A 21,082-nucleotide genomic window follows, 5' to 3' on the forward strand; every position below is an offset into this window, starting at 1 on the left:
ATGGAGCTCAAGCCTCATGGTCCCTCACTTGAGCAAACATGGTTCCATTCTAAGCATTTCATGACAATTTTACCAGGGCCACAGCATCATCAGAGTTCCCAAATTGCAGGATTTCCATACTTTTCTCTTTCTTTTGGTGTCACTGGAAGACCCAACAATTTCTTGTTCTGCAAACACTGCACAGAGGGAGTAGATGTGAATTATTCATTCTCAGAAATATCAGACCTACAGAACACTTTATTAGGGAAACTGGAGGCTTCTGAAGCATACACAGGTGCTGTAAGAGGGAAGAGATAGGATCAGACAATGAGAAGGGGTTAAAGGGTGAAGGGCATTGTGTTTGAAGAGAAGCCGGGCTGGAGGAAAGAGAGGAAGCAAATCCTGGGGTTTGGTTTTTGGAACAGTCAATGTCCTGGCAGCTGAGATTTGGCCAGAGGAAGCCGATATGAAGCATCAGTCAGGCACACATGGAGAGAGCCCTGAATTATGAGCCAAATTCTGGAGGTTGTTCCAGTTCCTTTTATCCTACTGAGGGAGATGGTGACTCTGCAAGATAGCAGAACAGAAAAGGATGAGATGCTTGGGCCCTACTCATCTCAGGAACCAAATCTTGTAGTTAATGGAACAAAGGAGCTGGGGTCATTTTTATATCTTTTCACAGGAAGAGAAACCAGAAGTGGAGTGATTTGGAGCCATAGGGTGCTCGTGTGCTCTGGTTTCTCCAGTCAAGTGCCAGTTTAAACCTGTTGTCCCAATGTAATAATTAATGGCATTCCCCTTTCACTCTCAAAAGTTTCTTAGTTTGATCAATAAAGCATGTGGTTGTCCTGGTTCTAATCACCTTAAAAAGGAAAATGAAGAGATTGGGTGATGGGTGCCCAGCACTGGGCTGGTTCACTGGGCCTTCTTCTGACATCATCTTGGATACTCCACCCCTCTGCTTCCTCGTTCTGCACCCCCTATTCATCTCATACTTGCTGATTTCCCTTTGACTATTGCTCTTCTTCCCACCTTCTCTTTCCCAAAGCATCCCCTATTTACCCCTCTGCGAGGACTGGTTCTATCGACCCCAGGCCTACTAACTTCCTGGAATGGGCCAATCAACACCCAGACCTCCCACCCGTACAGGTGAGCATGGGAGATGGGACCCCTGAGACTTACATATTTCCTGGCAGATGGCCCTGCAGACAGCTTTAGATTGGAAGTTGTTACTGTTCCCACTGCAACCACCATAGTCGAATCTAGAGCAGCTTTTGATTTCCTTATTGTACCACCAGCGTGGAATGCGGGCCAAGCAGAGGCCAATATCCATTGGCAAACTGCATATGTCTGTAAGGAGATGGAAGAGCTGTATTGCTTGGGTGCCTGCCTTGCTAGAGAATATTCCAGGTGTGTGCAAAAGCTTGGAAGAATGAAAGAGCATGATATTTTTAGAGCAGCATGAACTTGCTAAAAAATATTATGCTGTTACACTTATCTATGCTTCTGCACATGCCTGGAGGGTCCACTCCTCTCTTGCTTACTAGGTGTACTCCTATTCATTCCTCGAAACACTCCCACACATCAAGCTCTTCTATAATGTCTCTCCTGGCTCCATTCTTCACTGTTTGCTTTTCTTTATTGCTTTTCAATCTTGCCCACACATTGATCTCTTCCATGTAATTGCTTGTTCATATTTTCTGACTCCTCCATCAGAAAGTGAGGTTTGCACATTACATCATCTTGGTACACCAGTTCCTAGCAGGTAATCTGGCACTGAGACATGCTTCAGGAATGTTCACAGTACAAAATCAAATATATCCTGAACTTTGAGAAATACTTGATGGGCAACTGTTTTGTGCATAGTGCTATGAGGTACAAATAGAGTTGTTCAGAACCTCATAGTCTGAAGCACAACAACAACAGCATTTGTTAAAGTTCTTAGCACTTGATACATATTGACATATAATCTGAGGCGGTAGGTCCTCTTCTTGTCTTCATTTTGTAGATGAGGAAACTGAAGTTAAGAGAGGCTAAGTAACTTCCCTAAGATCACAGAAGATGGCAAGGGATTTGAACGTAGATATTCCGTTGCTCTCAGGATCAAGACCAGACGCCTTAATCTGGCCAGCAAGACCCTGCCTTGTCAGAACCTTGCCTACCTATCATGGCCTCACCATCCTGATATTTCTCTCTCTTACCACAAGCATGCTCACTCTCTGGTCTCTGGACTTTCTAGGCCTGAGCCTGCTGTCTCCTCACACAGGGCCTTTGCACATGCTATTAGCTGTGCCTGGAAAGCTCTTCCCTCCGATTTTTGCCTACTTACTGCCCATCTTTCAGATCTTAAATCATAGATCTTTTTTTCTTAGAAAAACCTTTCTTGCCTCCCCTGGCCTATATTGAGCAAGTGGGTCCCATCATGTGTGTAAGGGGCACCAGTAAATATTTGTTGAATGAATGAATGAATGAATGAATGGTCCTTGATGGTCCTCTTTAGAGTACAATTATATGGGCACAGAGGAAAGAGTGGAAGAGGTAAAAAATGGTTAGAGAAGGCATCGTGGATTTATATGACAGAGAAGCCTTGGGGGGTGGGGAAAGCCAAGAACTATAAATCATATACCTGTTTCTTATAGCTATCATATCACCTGACACCATGCTGGTATTTGATGGGACTTCAGTGGGAACTTGGCACCTCAGAGGATCACAGAAGAATAGCCAAGAAACCATGTGGTCTAATGCCTACATCTTTCTTACAGATGGGGAAACTAAAGCCCATAAAGCAAAAACTCTGTTACTCACATCATATACCTGAGCAGGGGCAAAAATGAAATAAACCCCACCCCCGTCCAGCACTGCTAGGATTTGGGTCAAATAGAAGATGCACCCAGATTCTTGGTCAGAGACCAGCCATCAGGGAACCAGGGGAGAGGTCCGACGCTGCCAGGGCAGATGGGCAGAGAGTGGGGGTCAGGAGGGAGGGCACTGGATAGTTCAGGGGGTTTGTGTGTTACCTTCATTGAGGTCTAAACATTTCTTTCCACAGTTAAAATTGCAACACTTCATCTTCCCGGGGCATGGTTTGTTCTTCGTGCACTGGTCGATTTCTCTGTAACTACATGGTACTCTGGTCCGGGGACACCTCTCTGAGGGAGGGAAAAAAAGGAAGAAGGAAGGCCAGAACCCTCCATTGCCAGGCCCAGGGCAACACTGCAGAGTTAGAGAAGACTTTTCTCTCTTCATTGTCCTTTGGAGGACTCCGGATTTTCACAGCACTGGCCCCACTCCCAACCTCATAATGACTCCCCATCTAGTCCCTAAACACAGCCCTACTCCCACCCCCACCAACCATGAGGTTTCTGGAAGAAGGATGCTCTCCCCTAGAACTATTCTGGTCACTTGGCCTTCCTGTATTTGGATGTTCCCTGGGTGGGGGCGAGGGTGCTATAGAGCTCTTCTAGGGGACTGAGATCTCCATTTGTGGAGTCAGATGCCTGGGCTTTTGAATTCTGTGCCACCATTAGTATGGCAGGCACCATCTTTGGACCTTGATTCTTTCATTTGCCTAAAGAGTTGTTTGGAGGATTAGGTGACAAAACTTGGAAGCCATTGTCAGGTGGCCTGGGGCGTAATAATGATAACTAATATTAATGAGGTGCTTACTGTGGACTTGTTCTCTTCTCCTTAATCTTTGTGGCATTTCTATGGGTGAGTCCTATCAATATCCACATTTTATAAACAGAGGAATCTGGAGCACAGGGAGGTTATGTGAATTTTGCCAAGGTCACACAGTTACTAAGGAGAGGAGCCAGGATTTCAACCTGCAATGTATGGTCTCACTGCTGAGTGCTCAGTGTATTTTAGCTGCTACTTATGGGGGTCTTCATATCTCAGCATTCTGAGGGACTTCAAGAGACCATTCTTTACTCCACAGGCAAGGACCCTCTGGGGGTGTGGGTGTGGGGAGACTTTTGGGCGCTGCAACTGGAAGATTCAAAGTTGCTGAGGGTGGTGCTGGGGTGAGGGACCTTTCTTGCAGGAAAGGCCCATAAAGTCTCAGCACCTTTAGTCCATCTCATGAGCTCCAGGTCCAGGCACCTCCAGAAGGAGTCTGTCTCATAACGATAGTGGGGAGTCTGTTGCTAGAGACTCAGGTTCTTGCACTCATAGAAGGCATCTTACTAGATGGTAGGGGTCTGAGAGAAGGACTGTGAATATCTCCCTTTCTCCCACCTAGGACCCCAGGCTGAGTGGGGGAGGCGTTCCTCATCCATAGAAGTCTTTGTTCCTCCCTCCCAGCAACTTCCATGTCTCCACTGGGAGGACCTAGTCCCCAGTACTTACTGCCAAAGAACCCCTCAACCAGCTCAGGTTCCTGGACTCCCCCCAAGAGGATGAAGAGTGCCAGGACTGCCAGAAAACCCAAGAGCCCCATTTTAAGAGCTACTGGCCTGGCTGGTGGCACCAAAATTAGGAACTGCTCCTCAGTAGCTTCTGCTTCTGAGCTTTGGCTGCCCTGGCACAGGAGCCACATATCACTGAAGACAAGCCAGCCACACTCCCTCTGCTGGGGAACGCCAAGTCCCCGAGGCCATCAGTGGGAGTAGCTGACACCCACAGCACCGACCCTGGGGGAAAAAGGGCTCTTGACAGGAAGCTTCTACTTCTCAGCTCGCTGAGGCTCTCTGGCTCTCTGGTCAGCCAGGGAGAGGGGGCAAAACTTGTCTGGGACTTCTAGACTCCCTCGGAGAAGGGAATGTTCAATTTCAGCATCTTCCATTTTCCAGGGGAGTTTAGAGATCCAAGACTATCCCAGCTCTCTTCTTTCCAATCTTACACCTCTCCTGATATGTCTGTCTGTCTGCTTGTTTTTCTCACACTGTTGATTTTCCTTCTCTCTGCGCTTCCTTGTTTAACTCTGTGCCTGCCTTTTTCTCTTTTCTTGTGAGTCTCCCTCTGGGTCTCTTCCTCCCTGCCCTTCATTTCCCTTCTGTCCTCCTTTTTCTTCTCTTTGGGCCACCCCTTTTCCTTAACCATTGTCAAAAAGTAAAGATGTTACCATGAGTAGCATGTGGTCTGGAGGAGACAGGTTGATCCCAGGTTGAACCAAATCTTCTGAGAGTGTGTGTCAGGATCATGGTGCTTTGAAAGCAGGAGAGGATGCCAGAGCTAACGGAGAGCCTCTATCATTGGGTGCAATTTGGAATGGGTGAAGCAGGAGGAAATACTAAATATCAGTTATGACCTGGGACAACCATGGGGCATGAAGATTCTTCCCCGAACTTTCCAACTTAAGGTGTGAAGTGTTAATAAGACATGTTCTTGGCTTGCCTCTGATTTCACCTGCAGCTGTGGGAGACAGTTCTAGTGCACATTTTTCCTAACCATTTTTAAAAATGAAGTGGAATTAACATCAGATAAGATTAACCATTTTTAAGTGGACAGATCAGAGGCTTTTTTTTTTAATGTTATGTTACTCACCATACAGTACATCATTAGTTTTTGATGTAGTGATCCATGATTCATTGTTTGCATATAACACCCAGTGCTCCATGCGATACATGCCCTCCTTAATACCCATCACTGAGCTAACCCATCCTTCCAACCCCCTCCCCTCTAAAACCCTCAGCTTGATTCCCGGAGTCCATAGTCTCTCATGGTTCATCTCTCCCTCCGATTTACCCCCCTTCATTTTTCCCTTCCTTCTCCTAATGTCCTCCATGCTGTTCCTTATGTTCCATAAATAAGTGAAACCATATGATAATTGGCTTTCTCTGCTTGACTTATTTCACTTAGCATCATCTCCTCCAGTCCCATCCATGTTGATGCAAAAGTTGGGTTATTCATCTTTTCTGATGGCTGAGTAACATTCCATTGTATATATGGACCACATATTCTTTATCCATTTGTCTGTTGAAGGGCATCTCAGCTCTTTCTACACTTTCTATTGTGGACATTGCTGCTATGAACATTGGGGGGCATGTGGCCCTTCTTTTCGCTACATCTGTATCTTTGGAGTAAATGCCCAATAGTGCAATTGCTGGGTCATAAGGTAGCTCTATTTTTAACTTTTTGAGGAACCTGCACACTGTTTTCCAAAGTGGCTGTACCAGCTTGCACTCCCAGCAACACTGTAAGAGGGTTCCCCTTTCTCCACAACCTCTCCAACATTTGTTGTTTCTTGCCTTGTCAATTTTTGCCATTCTAGTTGTAAGGTGGTATCTCAGTGTGGTTTTGATTTGAATTTCCCTGATGGCTAATGATGATGAACATTTTTTCATGTGTCTGGGAGAAGATATTTGCAAATGGCACTACAGATAAGGGCTGATATCCAAGATATCCAAGATCTATAAAGAATTTCTCAAACTCAACACCCAAAAAACAAATAATCAAGTCAAAAAATGAGCAGAAGACATGAACAGACACTTCTCCAGATCAGAGGCTTTTAAGTGCCTTCACAATGTTGTGTAACCATCACCTTTATTAGTTCCACAATATTTTTATCACTCCAGAAGAAAATCTTAGGGGCACCTGGCTGGCTCAGTCAGAAGACCACGCAACTCTTGATCTCGGGAGCTCGAGCCCCACCTCTGGTGTAGAGATTACTTAAAGAAATAAAACTAAAAAAAAAAAGGACAATCTCTACCTATTAGCAGTCACTATTTTCCCCAGCCTAATCCTGCCCCTGGCAACCAGTAACCTACTTTCTGTTTCTATGGATCTACCTATTCTGGATATGTCATATAAATGGAATCATATAGTATATGACCTTTCCTGTCTGGCTTTTTTTGCATCACCTAATGCTTTTGAGGTTCATCCACAGTGTATCTTGCGTTAGTTCTTTGCTTCTTGTTGTGGCCAGTGCACAGTGATAGCTTCCCACTTCAAGTGTCAGAGTCTCTACTTCTGTGCTGTGGGTTTTCTCTGGCTCCCTGACAGCTTACTCAGCTTGTGTGGGGAATAATCTGGAGGAGCAAGGGGTTCCATAGGCCCAGGCAGCCAGGAGGGGATGGGAATTAATGAATAAACGCCTCAGCTGCCCCATCACTGGAGATGAATGTAGACATTTGGACACATGTTTTACAGGGTTCCTTAGAAGGTCCCAGGGGGAGTAAGCTGCAGTTTGCCCCCACGGTAACCATAATTATAATCATGATACACTCTTCTCTTGCCTGTATCACCTACCCCATCCCCACCTTGTGTGTATTGAGACATCTCCCAAATAAACTCCTCTACCCATGTCCTTGTCCTAGGATTGGTTTCTGGGGGATCCAAACTAAGGCAATGCCCATAGACCCTTGTCTTAAAAGGGTCTTACAATTTTTTGAAGAAACAGAGGTAGATAACAATGTCCCTGGAGCTCTCAACTCTCAAGGTTCTGACAGTTCTCACTCCCTTTAATGGTGTCACAAGAGCCTCAATGACCCTTTAGTCTCTGCAAAGTGTAATGTACCAACAGATATGAATTATTCAGCCACAGAGGCAGAGGACTAAACAGAGTACTTTATTGGGGAAACCTGGGAGCTATGCAGGTATAGACAGGGTCTCTAGACATCGGACATAAAGGAAAGAAGCCTAGAGATGGGATCAAAAGAGAATGATACCATGTGTGAAACGAGGCTGAGCTAGAGAAAGGGGAATGCAGATCCCAGGGCTCTGTTTGCGGAAGAGCTGAGCCCTTGGAATGTGGAGTGGAAGAGTGGACGCCAACGTGAAGCATCAGTCAGGTGCATGGACAGAGCCTTGGATCACGAGCCAACTCCTGGCGGCTGTTCAGGTGCATCCTGATGCACTGACAGTTAGGAGCCTGGTAGAATGTAAGACAGGACCCACTAAGCATCTTGGGCTCAGCTTATCTTCAGAGCGAGTCTTGAAATGACGTTCATGCATCTTTGCACAGGAGGCAAAAACAAAGTGGGTTTTCTCCGGGGAGCTATAGCTTTCCTCCTTACAGGAGAAACAGGATGTGGTCGGGATAGAGTGCTGGTGATCCAACACTAGGTTGGATGTCCTGTGACCTCTGTGGAGCTGGTCTCTGGGATTTCACCATGTATGTATGCTCCCTCCACCCCTCATACTCGCCAGCTTTGATCATGAGCACATCCTCTCCCAACCTCAGTTCCCAGAATGCCGCTGTCCATCCCTCTGCCAGGTGCATGCTCACCTCCCAAGTGGAGCTGGCTCTGTCAGCACCTGGCCTACCAAGGCTGTGGCCGTGCCTGAACAAAGCAGCTACACACAGGTCTGCTGGCAGGGCCCTAGTGAGGACAGGACGCCCCAGGGACTCACGATTGCTGGGGCACATGTTCTGGCACATGGCTTTGGACTGGAAATTGTTGTTGTTTCCTTTGCAGCCACCATAGATGAACCTGGAGCAGGTATTCTTCTCCTTATTGTACCACCAACGATGAAAAAATGCCATACAAGGGCCAGGTTCTTTGGGCATGGTGCATATATCTGTAGGGAGACCCCAGACTTGAGCAATACGAGTGTTCACCCCTCAAGAAAGCAGCTGATATTGTTACCCCTGCAAACCACCAGACATGGAATGGAGCAGGCTCTTTTCCCCTTATCACAGCCCAGCTCCACTGGAGTATGGTACACATTGCAGGGAGACCCCAGAGCAGAGCTGTTGGGGTGTCTGCAGGCCTGTAGAACATCTGTCTCCCCCATTCCTCATGGTCACCATCCCCATTGTCTTCCCTGAGAGTGAGGAGACTGATTTCAAGGCTCTGCTCCCAATTCAGTGTGTGCATATCGACCTCCCCTGTTACCTGTCTTGTCCTTTACTTCCTCTTCTGGAAAATGGGAATGCAACATCCCACCCTGCTAGTGGCACAGGGCTGTCCTAAGGTACAAGTGAGACTGCCCTCATGGACCTGAATGGGCAGCTTTTAGCACAGTGCCTGGCAGAGAACAGCTGCTCAATAAATACATCCTGAATGGATAAAAGAGATGGAAGTGCCTTGAAAATGACAAAATATAAGCCACATACTCTGCCCTGCAAACCATGCCAGGAAGAGAGAATCTGGGATCACGAGTAAAAGGCAAGTAGGGCAGGGAAGGCAGGGGCTAGTTTTTTAGATGGCCAAGCACCTTTCATCCTGCAGTTAGCTTCAGTCCTGTGATGAGTTGAATTGTGTCTCTCCCTACCCACCCCACACCCATTCATATGTTTTTTGTTTTGTTTTGTTTTTTAATTATTTTTTTATTATGTTCAGTTAGCAACTGTATAGTACATCATTAGTTTTTGATGTAGTGTTCAATGATTCATTAGCTGCGTATAACATGCAGTACTCATCACAACACGTGCCCTCCTTAATACCCATCACCTTGTTACCCCATCCCCTCTCCCCCACTCCCCTCTGAAACCCTCAGTTTGTTTCCCGGGAAGTCCTAACCCTCACTACTTCAGAATGTGATCCTATTTGGAAATAGAGTTATGGCAGATGTAATTATTTAAGATGAGTCATCCTGGAGGAGGATGCATCCCTAATCCAATATGATTGGTCTTCTTATATAAAGGGGAAATTTGGACACAGAGAGAGAGAAAGAGAGAGAGAGAGAGAGAGAGAGAGAGAGAGAGAACACCATGTGAAGCTGAAGGTAGATGTCTACAAGCCCGGGACTGCCAAAGATTGCCAGCACACCACCACAAGTTAGGGGAGAAGCATGGAACAGATGCTCTCCTGATAACCTGAGAAAGAACCTGCCTTGCCAACACTTGACCTTGGACTTGTAGCCTGAGGACCTTGAGACAATACGTTTCTGTTGTTTCAGCCACCCAGTTTGTGGTCCTTTGTTATAGCAGCCCTAGCAAATGAATGCAGATCTGAACTAAACTCTGAGTTCCTCAAGGGAAAACTCCTGGCTTACTTCTCTGCCACTCTCTTTAATCTTCAGTGTCTCATGCCTGGGCTGTTGGGATAGCCTGGAACTGATCTCCTGCCCCTGTCTCTAGCCCCTCCAATCAATCCTTCATGCTGCCCACCAGAGGGAAGGACCTAATGAACCTGAAACAAAGCTGATCACATCATTCCACAGCTAAGACCTTGACTTCGTGGCAAGACTTCCCATGACTCACAGGCTCTGTAGGTTGGCTCCTGCTTGTGGTTCTGCTCCAGCCCCCACCACAGTACCATTTGAGGTACATGCTTCTGCAATATTCAACACCCTTTGCTATCCCACACATCTACACCTTTCACGCTGCATTCCCTCTGCCCACCCTGCTGCTGTTCATTAGTGACACTCCCACTCTTCCTTCAAAACCTCAGACATCAGCTCCTCTGTGATGTCACTGACTCCATACACACCCCATACCCCTACAGGTGCCAATCCTGCATTGTTCCACCATACTTCTGATCTCATGGGCATGATTGTCACTGGTTTACATCCTCAGTCTCCTCCATGAGGTTGTGAGCTTCCCAGGGAGCAGAGATTGTGTCTGATTTCATCTTGGAGCCTCCTTCCTAGCAGGTGGTCTGGCTCAGCATAGGATCATGCAGAATGTTGAGGGTAAAACCAAATGCACCCTGACCTGAACTAAATAAGCCATTCATTGAGTACCTACTGTGTGCAAGATGCTTTAAGAGACAAAGAAAAGGCATGGCCTCTACTCTTTAGGAGCTCCCAGTCAAGAATAACAAATAATTTAAACTAATATATGTCATCTGGGGATATTGTGCCAGGCATTGCTCTAAGTACTTCATGTGCATCAACTTATTTGATCCTCCATACTTGGAGGATTTAACACTGGCCCTTTTATTATCTGGGGAAACTGAGGAACAGTGGGGGAGAGTTGTTAATTTGCTCAGGCTGGTAAAAACCAGAGCTAAGAATTGAACTCAGGGAGCCTGGATTCAGAATCCCTCACCTGTAGGCAAATGAACAACTTACCATCCTCCTACCCACTCTGCTCCATTGTCAGGTCCTGCTTACTTGACCTCCTAGACACTTTTCAAACACACCCCACTCCTCTCCATCCCCTCAGCTACCTCTCTGGTCCAAGCTACCACATCCTCTCTTCCTGAAATCCTTGAAGAACAACATGATCACGTCACTGTCCACCTCAGTGGATTTCCATCACTTTGGATCAAAGGGAGATGCTAGGCCACCAGACCCTACCTACCAAAGATCCTTTCCCTCGTACCATGCTCATATGTACTCTTGCTCTCTGGCCTCCAGGCCCCACCACTGAGCCTTTGTGCATATTATTCCCTGTACCTGCAAAAGCCTTCCCCCCGCCGACAGTATGCCTAAATTTACTACCCATCCTCTGAACACAACTCCAGATTGCTTTCTCAGGGAAGCCTTCTTCACCTCCCTGACCATACTGGTCAAATCCTATTATGAGTCTCAGAGACACTCAATGTATATTTGTTAAACAAAGAGTAAAGTATCTTTGATAGTCTATTTGGAGCCCAAGGAGATGGCCATGGAGTTAAGATTGCAGGAGCAAAGGAAAGGCCCTCTGGTCTGGAGTAGTCGAGGGAGGTGTCCTGGGGCTAAGATGGACTTCAATAAGCAGAGAGGCTGCCCCTCTGCAGCAAAAAGCTGGTAAATATCAATAGCTTCATTATCACTTCCAGCAACAATGTGCCAACAGTAGCCAAGTGGGGAGTCAGAAGTTCACGAGTCCAAACAAACAAAAAAGAAAATCATAAGAGTTAAAAGCAACCATGAGACTGTCTGGTACAATCCTACAGTCATCTTCTGTTTGGGGAAACTGAGGCCCAGACAGGATGAGGATACTATCTAATGTCACACATAATATCAGGGGCAGTGATGGCTCTAAATTGCAGGTCTTCCCCAACCCAGCAATCTTGGTCAGAGACCAGCCCTTAGCAAAGCAGGGACGATGCCACCGCCATGGCCATAAGGTGAGGGTGTGGGCAGAAGGGCTGGTTATTCTGAGGCTCTGAATATTACCTTGGTGGAGGTCTAAGCATTTTTTTCCACAGCTGAAGATGCAACACTTCTTCTTGTTGTCCAGGCACTGTTTGTCCTTTGTACATACATCCCTTTCTCTGAATTCACATTTCTCTCGGATTCTGGGGCATCTCCCTAGGAAAAGGACAGTTTTACAACTGTGGATGTTGGAGGGCACAGTGCCCACTCTTCTCCCAACCTGAGGCAATTCTGGGGAGTCAGGGAAGTTTGCTTTCTCTTTGTTCATCCACAGGAGACCTTTTCCGCAGGGTGCTTTCATGTATTTCCCAACACCGCCTTCACTACCCTCCCTTCTGACCACCCCTTATTCTCTACCTTCTTACCCCGTCCCTAGTTCCACCCCCTAGTGCCACCCCCTCTAAGGCAGGATTTCTCAACCTTGCCCCTAGGGCCTCATCATTATTTATGGGAGGGGGAGGGCTGCCTTGTGCACCGTAGGATGTTTACAGCATCCCAGCCCTCTATCCACTGGATGCCAATAGCACTCCCCAGGTGAACAACCAAAAATGTCTCCAGACATAGCAAATGTCCCCTGGAAGGCAAAATCACCCCACTGAAAGCCACTGGTCTAAGCTAATCTGGTCATTTTGGCCTCCTTGAGGAGTCAGTGTTTGGGAGTTCCTCCGGGGTGGGGGGCGGTGCTATTGCACAGTGATTAATATCCCTCACCCTGGCATCGGAGAGTCAGGTTTTTAAATTCTACCTCTTGGCTTACCACTCACCTCTCTGAACCTTGGGTTTTTCACTTGTAAAATTGTTTTAGCCTTACAGAGTCACTGAGGAAGAAATGAGACAAAATGTGTAAAGCTCGAATCATAGGAACTGATTCATAGCAATGTTAATTAAAGTTTGTCAACTGTTTCCCATAAGCCAAGCACTTTTCTATGCATTTTAAATACTATCCCATTGAGTTCTACAGACATCCCCATTTTGCAGAGGAGACAGAAGCACATGGAATTTATGTAACTTGCCCAAGGTTATGGCTACTGAGTGGTGGAACCAGAATTTGGGCCCACCATGTCTGAATCCAGATCTCTCAAACTCCTTACTTTCTAAATGTTCAGTAAGTGGTAGCAATTATCATTATTACTATATAGTCATGGAGTACTACTGTCTTCAGTTCAGAGAAACTTCTGGATACTTTTATTTCAAAGGCAGGGCACACCTGGGGATGCAAGAATACTTTATAAGGCTGCATTTGAAAGAATCAGGAGTTGGTAGAGATGATATCCTGAGAATGGGGGCTGTTTCTGTTGTGGGGTGAGGGGACGGTCTACTAGGCTTCCAAGATTCCTATAGCCCCTCCCATAAACTCTGGATCCTGTGACTCCTCCCTTCATTCCCAATTGACCCTCACTTCAAAGGGACTGAAAGTGGGGGTTGCCTCAGGTCTGCAATCTTGCATTCACTGAAGGGATCTTCCATCAAGAGGGAAATTGGAAGAAATATTCCAAATATGTCCCCACCTGGGACCAGGGCTAACATGGTGGGAAGCAACTCGAGTCTTATTCCTTGTTCCCTCCTCCCAGCAACCTTCCCTCTCTCCAGGGCGAGGGCTGAGGCCCCAGTACTTACTGGGAAAGATCCAGTAGGTCAGACCAGGTCCCTGGACATTCACTAGAAGGGTAGATAAGACCAGGATGCTCAAAAATCTAGAAGACTCCATTCTGAAGAAGAGCTGGACTGTCTGGTGATTCCAGAACATGAAAATGTCTAGCTGCCTTTGTCCAGCCTATTTCTTTAGTAGTCAGTATCTTGGATGTGAGAACTGGAGTCAAGCCAGACACCTCCTTTCCTGCTGGGAACGCCAAGTTCCTGAGATCATCAATGTGACCAGCTGGCATCTACAGTGCACAGCCCTGGGGAAGGGTCTTTGATTGCATGGCTCCTGATCCTCAGCAGCCTGGGCTGGGCTGGGCCCTCTGGTCAACCAGGGGGAGTGGGCAAAACTTGTCTCACTTTCTAGGTGACCTTAGGACTCAATGCCACCATCAAGGGTCTTCTTCTTGATGACCCTGAGAGTTGTGGAATGTGCTTATTGTCCATTCACTTTCCATTTTATCTGCATGCTGAGTGGTATGCCCCTTTTGTTTGTCTCTGACAATGTGTCTCTGCGGATCTCTTGTTACCTCTTTGTTTTTCTGTGCCCCTTTGTGTCGGTGTCTGACTTACTTTCTTTTTCTGTGGAACTCTCATGGTCTCTGTGTCTCTTTCTCCTACTCCCACCCTTTCCTCCCAACTTTCTCCCCTTTCTTTGGGTAGTTCATATTCTTTGACTAAGATCAAAGAGTAAATTTGTTGCCACAGAGTGGGGTGTGGTGGAGGAACAGTCTATCAGCTGAGTTTTCAGAAAGTGTTTGTCGAGGTCCTATTGTTTGAGAGCAGTGGAGAATGTCAGAAGAGCTCATGGGCAGTGTCTCCCATCTGGTGCAAATTCCTTGTTGTTTGAGGAGGAACTGCAAGATGGGGAGACCTGCTTGAGAGACTATACCCCAGTAAAGGTCCATAGGCAGCAGAGTTGCTGGCTTCTGACTGAACTGGTGAAAGGGCTCTGGAGAGAGTGCTGGGGTACTTGGTAGCTTTCCTACAGGGAATCCACAATGCCAGCGAGTCCATCAGTCTTGGCAGAAGGAGAGACTCTCTTCAAAGTGTAAATGTCATCTGTAGGGTTCCCATTTCCTTCCTTAACTAGCTGTTGCACTTTGGGGCCAAGCTTTGTTCTCCATTTGTCCTACACGATGGGCAAAACCAGACAAAGCCAGCCTTATCATCAGTGAGTGACTATATGGTCACAAAATTTAGGATCACCAACAGAGCCCCCTATGGGAATCCGTGGTGTAGGTCTCAGCCTGTTGACAGTGGTATTCTCTGCTAGGAAAGCCTGAGATGCCCTTGGAGCATATTTACGCGAAATGAGACCCACAGACATTCCCCTCAGAGACACCCCCCTACCACCACTGGACCAGTGTTGTGGTTGGACCAGGCTTTGTGGTTTTATTATGATCACAGGACCCACCTCTGCCAAATCACCAGGGAACTTAAGAAAACGAGATTTATTGCTCACAAGTCCTGGAGGGTACATGCCAAGTCAGAAGGCCACACAGAAGGTTGTGGACAGAGAAAGGGGGAGAAAGTGCAGACTTGGGGCTCTCCCTTTATTCAGGTCCAAGGGTGGAATAGCTAAGGTTTCATGGGTTCACTTTCTATTGGTGAACTTAAAGCATATAAAAGTGCGGATTATGGTGTGGGAAGGGAGAAGCAGTGTCACTCCAGTGATTAGTTATCTGGGTTACTGGAGGCCTTTCTAAAAGGGGAACTTCATTGGTGAGGGCAGCTGGTTCCTTATCCTAGTTGTGTTGTTAGTATCTGTGTTACATAGCTGGGGATGTATTTATTCGAGATGGGTGTCTTTGAATGGATGCCTCAGCACTCAAAAGCTTAATGTCAGGCACTTACATTACAATGAAAAGGCTGAATATCAGGCCCTTACGCTTTATTCTGCGTCCCTCCCAAACTCAGTCCAGGAGAGAACACAAAGCTGAACCAACTGGGTGGAAGGACTCTGAGGGCACAAGTTCCATACATAGGGATGATAAGTCCCAGAGGAATGCAGATGCTGACTCAATGTCACCAAGTTAGTGAGTGTCAGAGATAAAGGTAAAAGAGAATGGAGTGTCTGAGTTCTTGTCAGAGGTCACTATGGAATGTTCTGATACAGGTATGGATATAATATCTCGCTATGGAGTTGAAGATAGGGAGGAATAGTGCATAAAAGGGATGAAAGTGATGTCTATAGTGGGGACAGAGGCTAAAGAGTCCCCCGAGTCTGTAAATGTCCAAATGGTTCCCAGGGCTCCCAAACAAGGCTGAATTCTCTAAATTTTCTTGAATGTAAATGAAAATTCAGAATTTCAGGTTGTTCTATCTCTTCTGTCCTGCCTAATATCCCACCCCGCCCAACGATCTCACTTTCCAGGTGGGTGAGATGAAATTTATGCCTTTGGGGCCTAGGATGAATGACATTTTTGGCCTCTTCCCTCACCCAAGTTCTTGAAGAAGGCCGAGTAAATATCCATGTAGATCTTTGCCCTGCTTCCTTTATCTCCTGTCACTGATGGTCATATTGCCCTCCCTCTGTCTCAACCACACTTCTGTTCCAGCACCAATCCCCTGCTCAGAGTGAGGGACTCCAAGAGGGTACCAAGGTAGAAGGCCTCTACCTGGAAATTCCTGCTTGCTAATTAGGCCAAGACACTTTGCTCAAACTTCCTGTCCCTGGCTTTCTGTGTTGTTCTCTGTGCCTCTAAGGGTATTACTGAGTTTCATGTCTGTTTCCCCAAATAAACTCTGAGCTTCATTGAACAGGTCTGTGTCTAGAACCTAGTGCTTAGGACATTAATAGACCCAGAATAAACACTCAGTACAAACCACTGGATGAGCAAGGTCAATATGTGGATGGCTCATGGTATGTATGATGAATGGGAAGATGAAGAATATGAACATGGGCATTCTCTCATGCCCATGTTGATGGGCATGAGAGAATGTGTGTGTGTGAAAGATGGATAAAGGCTGGATATAAAACAGGCAACTGGATAGGTAGAAAGAAGATGGGTGAGAAGGGGAAGTGGGTAGATATATGAGTGAACAAGTGGTTGGAAAGACAGATCAATTTAAAGTTATGTTTATGCAGGCTAGGTGAGCGGATGGATGCGTGAGTAAATGGATGGAATGATTGGTGGATAAGTGGGAGTGGGGTGGAAACATGACTATGTGAATGAAAACATTAATGAAAATTAAAGATATAAAAATAATTATGTACAAAATAATGTGTACCTCTCTAAAGTAATACATTTGAAAGTGGAGAGAAAATGGATGAATTTTAGCAACATATAAAAGACCAAAATTTACAGAAGAGGTAGAAAGCCTGCACAACTTATAAAATATGTACAAAGAAAACTAGTAAAATAAATATGTCATTATAGAAGAAACCTTACCTAGATGCTTTTGGAGTGAAATTTTGTCTAGCCTTTAAGGAATAGAGGATATCATTAAAAGTATTATTATTGAAGATATTATTAAAAATATTACAGATCATAAGAAGTGTCTGGCTGGTTCAGATGGTAGAGCATGCAACTTTTGATCTTGGGGTGTGAGTTCGAGCCCCCTGTTGGATGTAGACTTTGCTTAAAATAAAATAAAAAATAAACTTAAAAAACTTAAAATATTACAGATCATAGGGAGAAAAAGTACATTTCCCAATTACTTTTCCATGCTAGTTTGTTGAAACCTGTATGACTCAAATAGCAAAACATAGAAAAGTAATAGATCTATTTTTCTTTTGACCTTTGATGTGAAAATTCTGAACAAACTCTTTGTTTGAAGAACCTTCCGTGTATTAATTCAAGTATACCCTCTATATGATTAACGTCAATCCAGGAATGCAAGGATGGCTCGGTATATGAAAATTTAATAATTTAAGCTCTTATACTAACAAATTAGAAGAGAAAAATCATTGCATGAGTAGATGCTTAAAAGGTGTTTGATAAAATTCCATGGTAATTTCCAATAGCAGTTGTAAATGGATAAAAAGAAAGCAACCTAAGTGTAGTAAAACCTATTTATTCCAAAGCCAAAACAAATGTCCTTTTATACAGGAAGAGACGTTGACTTTATTTAGTTTTTTTTTATTTAAATTCAATTACCTAACATATAGTACGTCATTAGTTTCAGATGTAGTGTTCAATAATTCATCATTTGCGTATAACAGCCAGTGCTCATCACATCACATGCCCTTCTTAGTGGCCATCACCCAGTTGCCCCATCCACCCACACACCTCCCTTACCACAACCTTCAGTTTGTTTCCCAGAGTCAAGAGACACTCACGGTTTGTGTCCCTCTCTGATTTCTTCCCATTCAGTTTTCCCTCCCTTCCCCTATGATCCTCTGCACTGTTTCTTTTTTTTTATTTTTTATTGTTATGTTAATCACCATACATTACATCATTAGTTTTTGATGTAGTGTTCCATGATTCATTGTTTGTGCATAATATCCAGTGCTCCATGCAGAATGTGCCCTCTTTAATACCCATCACCAGGCTAACCCATCCCCTCACCCCCCCCAGAACCCTCATTTTGTTTTTCAGAGTCCATCGTCTCTCATGGTTAGTCTCCCCCTCTGACTTACTGCCCTTCATTCTTCCCCTCCTCCTATCTTCTTCTTCTTTTTTTTCTTAACATATATTGCATTATTTGTTTCAGAAGTATAGATCTGTGATTCAACAGTCTTGCACAATTCACAGTGCTCACCATAGCACATACCCTCCCCAATGTCTATCACCCAGCCACCCCATCCCTCCCACCCCCTACCACTCCAGCAACCCTCAGTTTGTTTCCTGAGATTAAGAACTCCTCATATCAGTGAGGTCATATGGTACATGTCTTTCTCTGATTGACTTATTTCACTCAGCATAACACCCTCCAGTTCCATCCACGTCGTTGCAAATGGCAAGATCTCATTCCTTTTGATGGCTGCATAATATTCCATTGTGTACATATACCACATCTTCTTTATCCATTCATCTGTTGATGGACATCTTGGCTCTTTCCACAGTTTGGCTATTGTGGACATTGCTGCTATAAACATTGGAGTGCACGTACCTCTTTGGATCCCTACATTTGTATCTTTGTGGTAAATACCCAGTAGCTCTGCACTGTTTCTTATATTCCACATATGAGTGAAACCATATGAAAATCTTCTTTCTCTGATTGACTTATTTCACTTAACATAATACCCTCCAATTCCATCCACATCAATGTAAATGGTATGTATTCATCCCTTCTGATTGCGGAGTAATATTCCAGTGTATATATAAACCACATGTTCTTTATTCATCCATTTGTTGAAGGACATCTTGGCTCCTTCCAGTTTGGCTATTGTGGACATTGCTGCGATGAACACTGGGGTACAGGTGTCCGTTTGTTTCACTACAACTGTATCTTTGGGGTAAATACCCAGCGGTACAATTGCTGAGTCATAGGGTAGCTCTATTTTTAACTTCTTGAGCTCTATTTTTAACTTCTTCCATATTGTTTTCCAGAGTGGCTGTACCAGCTTGCATTCCCACCAACAGTGTAAGAGGGTTCCCCTTTCTCCACATCCTCGCCAATATTTGTTCTTGTCTGTCTTGTTAATTTTAGCCATTCAGACTGGTGTTAGGTGGTATCTCATTGTGGTTTTGATTTGTATTTCCCTGATGACAAGTAATGTGGAGCATTTTTTCATGTGTCTGTTGGCCTTTTGTATGTCTTCTTTGGAGAAGTGTCTGTTCATGTCTTCTGCCCATTTCTTGACTTGGTTATTTGTTTTAAGGTGTTGGGTTTGAGAAGTTCTTTATAGATCTTGGATACCAGCCCTTTATCTGATATGCCATTTACAAACATCTTCTCCCATTCTGTAGGTTGCCTTTTGGTTTTGTTGACTGTTTCCTTTGCTATGCAGAAGTTTTTATCTTGATGAAATCCCAATAGTTCATTTTTGCTTTTGTTTCCCTTGCCTTTAGAGACATGTCTTGCAAGAGGTTGCTGTGGCCAAGGTCAAAGAGGTTGCTGTGGCCGGGGTCGAAGAGGTTGCTGCTTGTGTTCTCCTCTAGGATTTTGATGGATTCCTGTCTCACATTTAGGTTTTTCATCCATTTTGAGTTTATCTTTGTGTATGGTGTAAGAGAATGGTCCTGTTTCATTCTTCTGCATGTGGTTGTCCAATTTTCCCAGCACCATTTATTGAAGAGACTGTCTTTTTTTCCATTGTGTATCCTTCCCTGCTTTGTCAAAGATTAGTTGACCATAGAGTTGATGGTCCATTTCTGGGTTTTCTATTCTGTTCCATTGATCTATGTGTCTGTTTTTGTACCAATACCATGCTGTCTTGATGATCACAGCTTTGTAATATAGCTTGAAGTCAGACATTGTGATGCCCCCAGCTTTGGTTTTCTTTTTTAACAGTGCCCTGGTGATTCAGGGTCTTTTCTGGTTCCAAACCAAATATGTTCTTAAAGTTGTCTGTATTTCCTTGTTGTTGTTTGTGATCTCTCCCCTTTCATTCATAATTTATTAATTTGGGTCCTTTCTCTTTTCTTTTGGATATGTCTGGCTAGAGGTTTATCGATCTATTTAATACTGTCAAAGAACCAGCTTCTAGTTTCATTGATCTGTTTCTACTGTTCTTCTGGCTTCTGTTTTATGATTTCTGCTCTAATCTGTATTATTTCTCTTCTCCTACTTGGTTTAGGCTTTATTTGCTGTTCTTTCTCCAACTCCTTTAGGTGTAAGGTTAGCTTGTGTATTTGAGATTTTTCTAATTTTTTGAGAGAGGCTTGTACTTCCCTCTTAGGACCGCCTTTGCTGTATCCCAAAGGCTTTGAACAGATGTGTTTTCATTCTCATTCGTTTCCATGAACTTTTTAAGTTCTTCTTTAATTTCCTGGTTGACGCATTCATTCTTTAGTAGGATGGTCTTTAACCTCCAAGTGTCTGAGTTCCTTCCAAATTTCCTCTTGTGATTGAGTTCAAGTTTCAAAGCATTGTGGTCTGAAAATATGCAGAGAATAATTCCAATCTTTTGGTGTTGGTTGAGACCTGACTTGTGACGCAGTATTTGATCTATTTTGGAGAAAGTTCTATGTGCACTCAAAAAGAACGAGTATTCTATTGTTTTAAGATGGAATGTTCTGCATAGATCTGTGAAGTCCATCTGGTCCAGTGTGTCATTCAAAACCCTTGTTTCTTTGTTAATCTTCTGTTTAGATTATCTGTCCATTGCTGTGAGTGGGGTGTTGAAGTCCCCTACTATTAGTGTATTATTATCAAAGTGTTTCTTTACTTTGGTTATTAAGTGGTTTATATAATTGACTGCTCCTATGTTAGGGGCATAAATATTTACAATTGTTAGATCTTCTTGTTAGATAGACCCTTTTAGTATGATATAGTGTCCCTCTTCATATCTTACTACAGTCTTACTACTTCCTATTAGTTTAAAATCTAATTTTTCTGATATGAGGTTTGCTACCCCAGCTTTCTTTTGAGGTCCATTAGCATGGAAAGCAGTTCTCTACCCCCTCACTTTCAGTCTGGAGGTGTCTTTAGGTCTAAAATG

General features: G+C 44.6%; 1 protein-coding gene across 4 annotated transcripts; it reads right to left on the bottom strand.

Moving 5' to 3' along the window:
• Window positions 1-250: 250 nt before the first annotated feature.
• Window positions 251-13,725, bottom strand: LOC113937969 (eppin-like). Of its 4 annotated transcripts, XM_027622991.2 has the most exons (6): window positions 13,507-13,725; window positions 11,911-12,045; window positions 8,272-8,439; window positions 2,997-3,128; window positions 1,162-1,329; window positions 260-546 (listed from the first exon to the last, which is right to left on the bottom strand). In XM_027622991.2, coding segments are annotated over exons 1-6 (735 nt in total). In that variant the 5' UTR covers window positions 13,637-13,725; the 3' UTR covers window positions 260-544. The 4 variants fall into 4 exon arrangements, with proteins under 4 accessions (XP_027478795.2, XP_027478792.2, XP_027478794.2 ...); XM_027622994.2 differs by lacking the exons at window positions 11,911-12,045; window positions 13,507-13,725 and adding an exon at window positions 10,067-10,204 and having other exon boundaries at window positions 251-546; XM_027622993.2 differs by lacking the exon at window positions 1,162-1,329 and having other exon boundaries at window positions 264-546; window positions 13,507-13,719.
• Window positions 13,726-21,082: the final 7,357 nt, after the last annotated feature.

Source organism: Zalophus californianus, chromosome 8, assembly GCF_009762305.2.
Source record: "Zalophus californianus isolate mZalCal1 chromosome 8, mZalCal1.pri.v2, whole genome shotgun sequence".
NCBI classification, from domain to species: Eukaryota; Metazoa; Chordata; class Mammalia; order Carnivora; family Otariidae; genus Zalophus; species Zalophus californianus.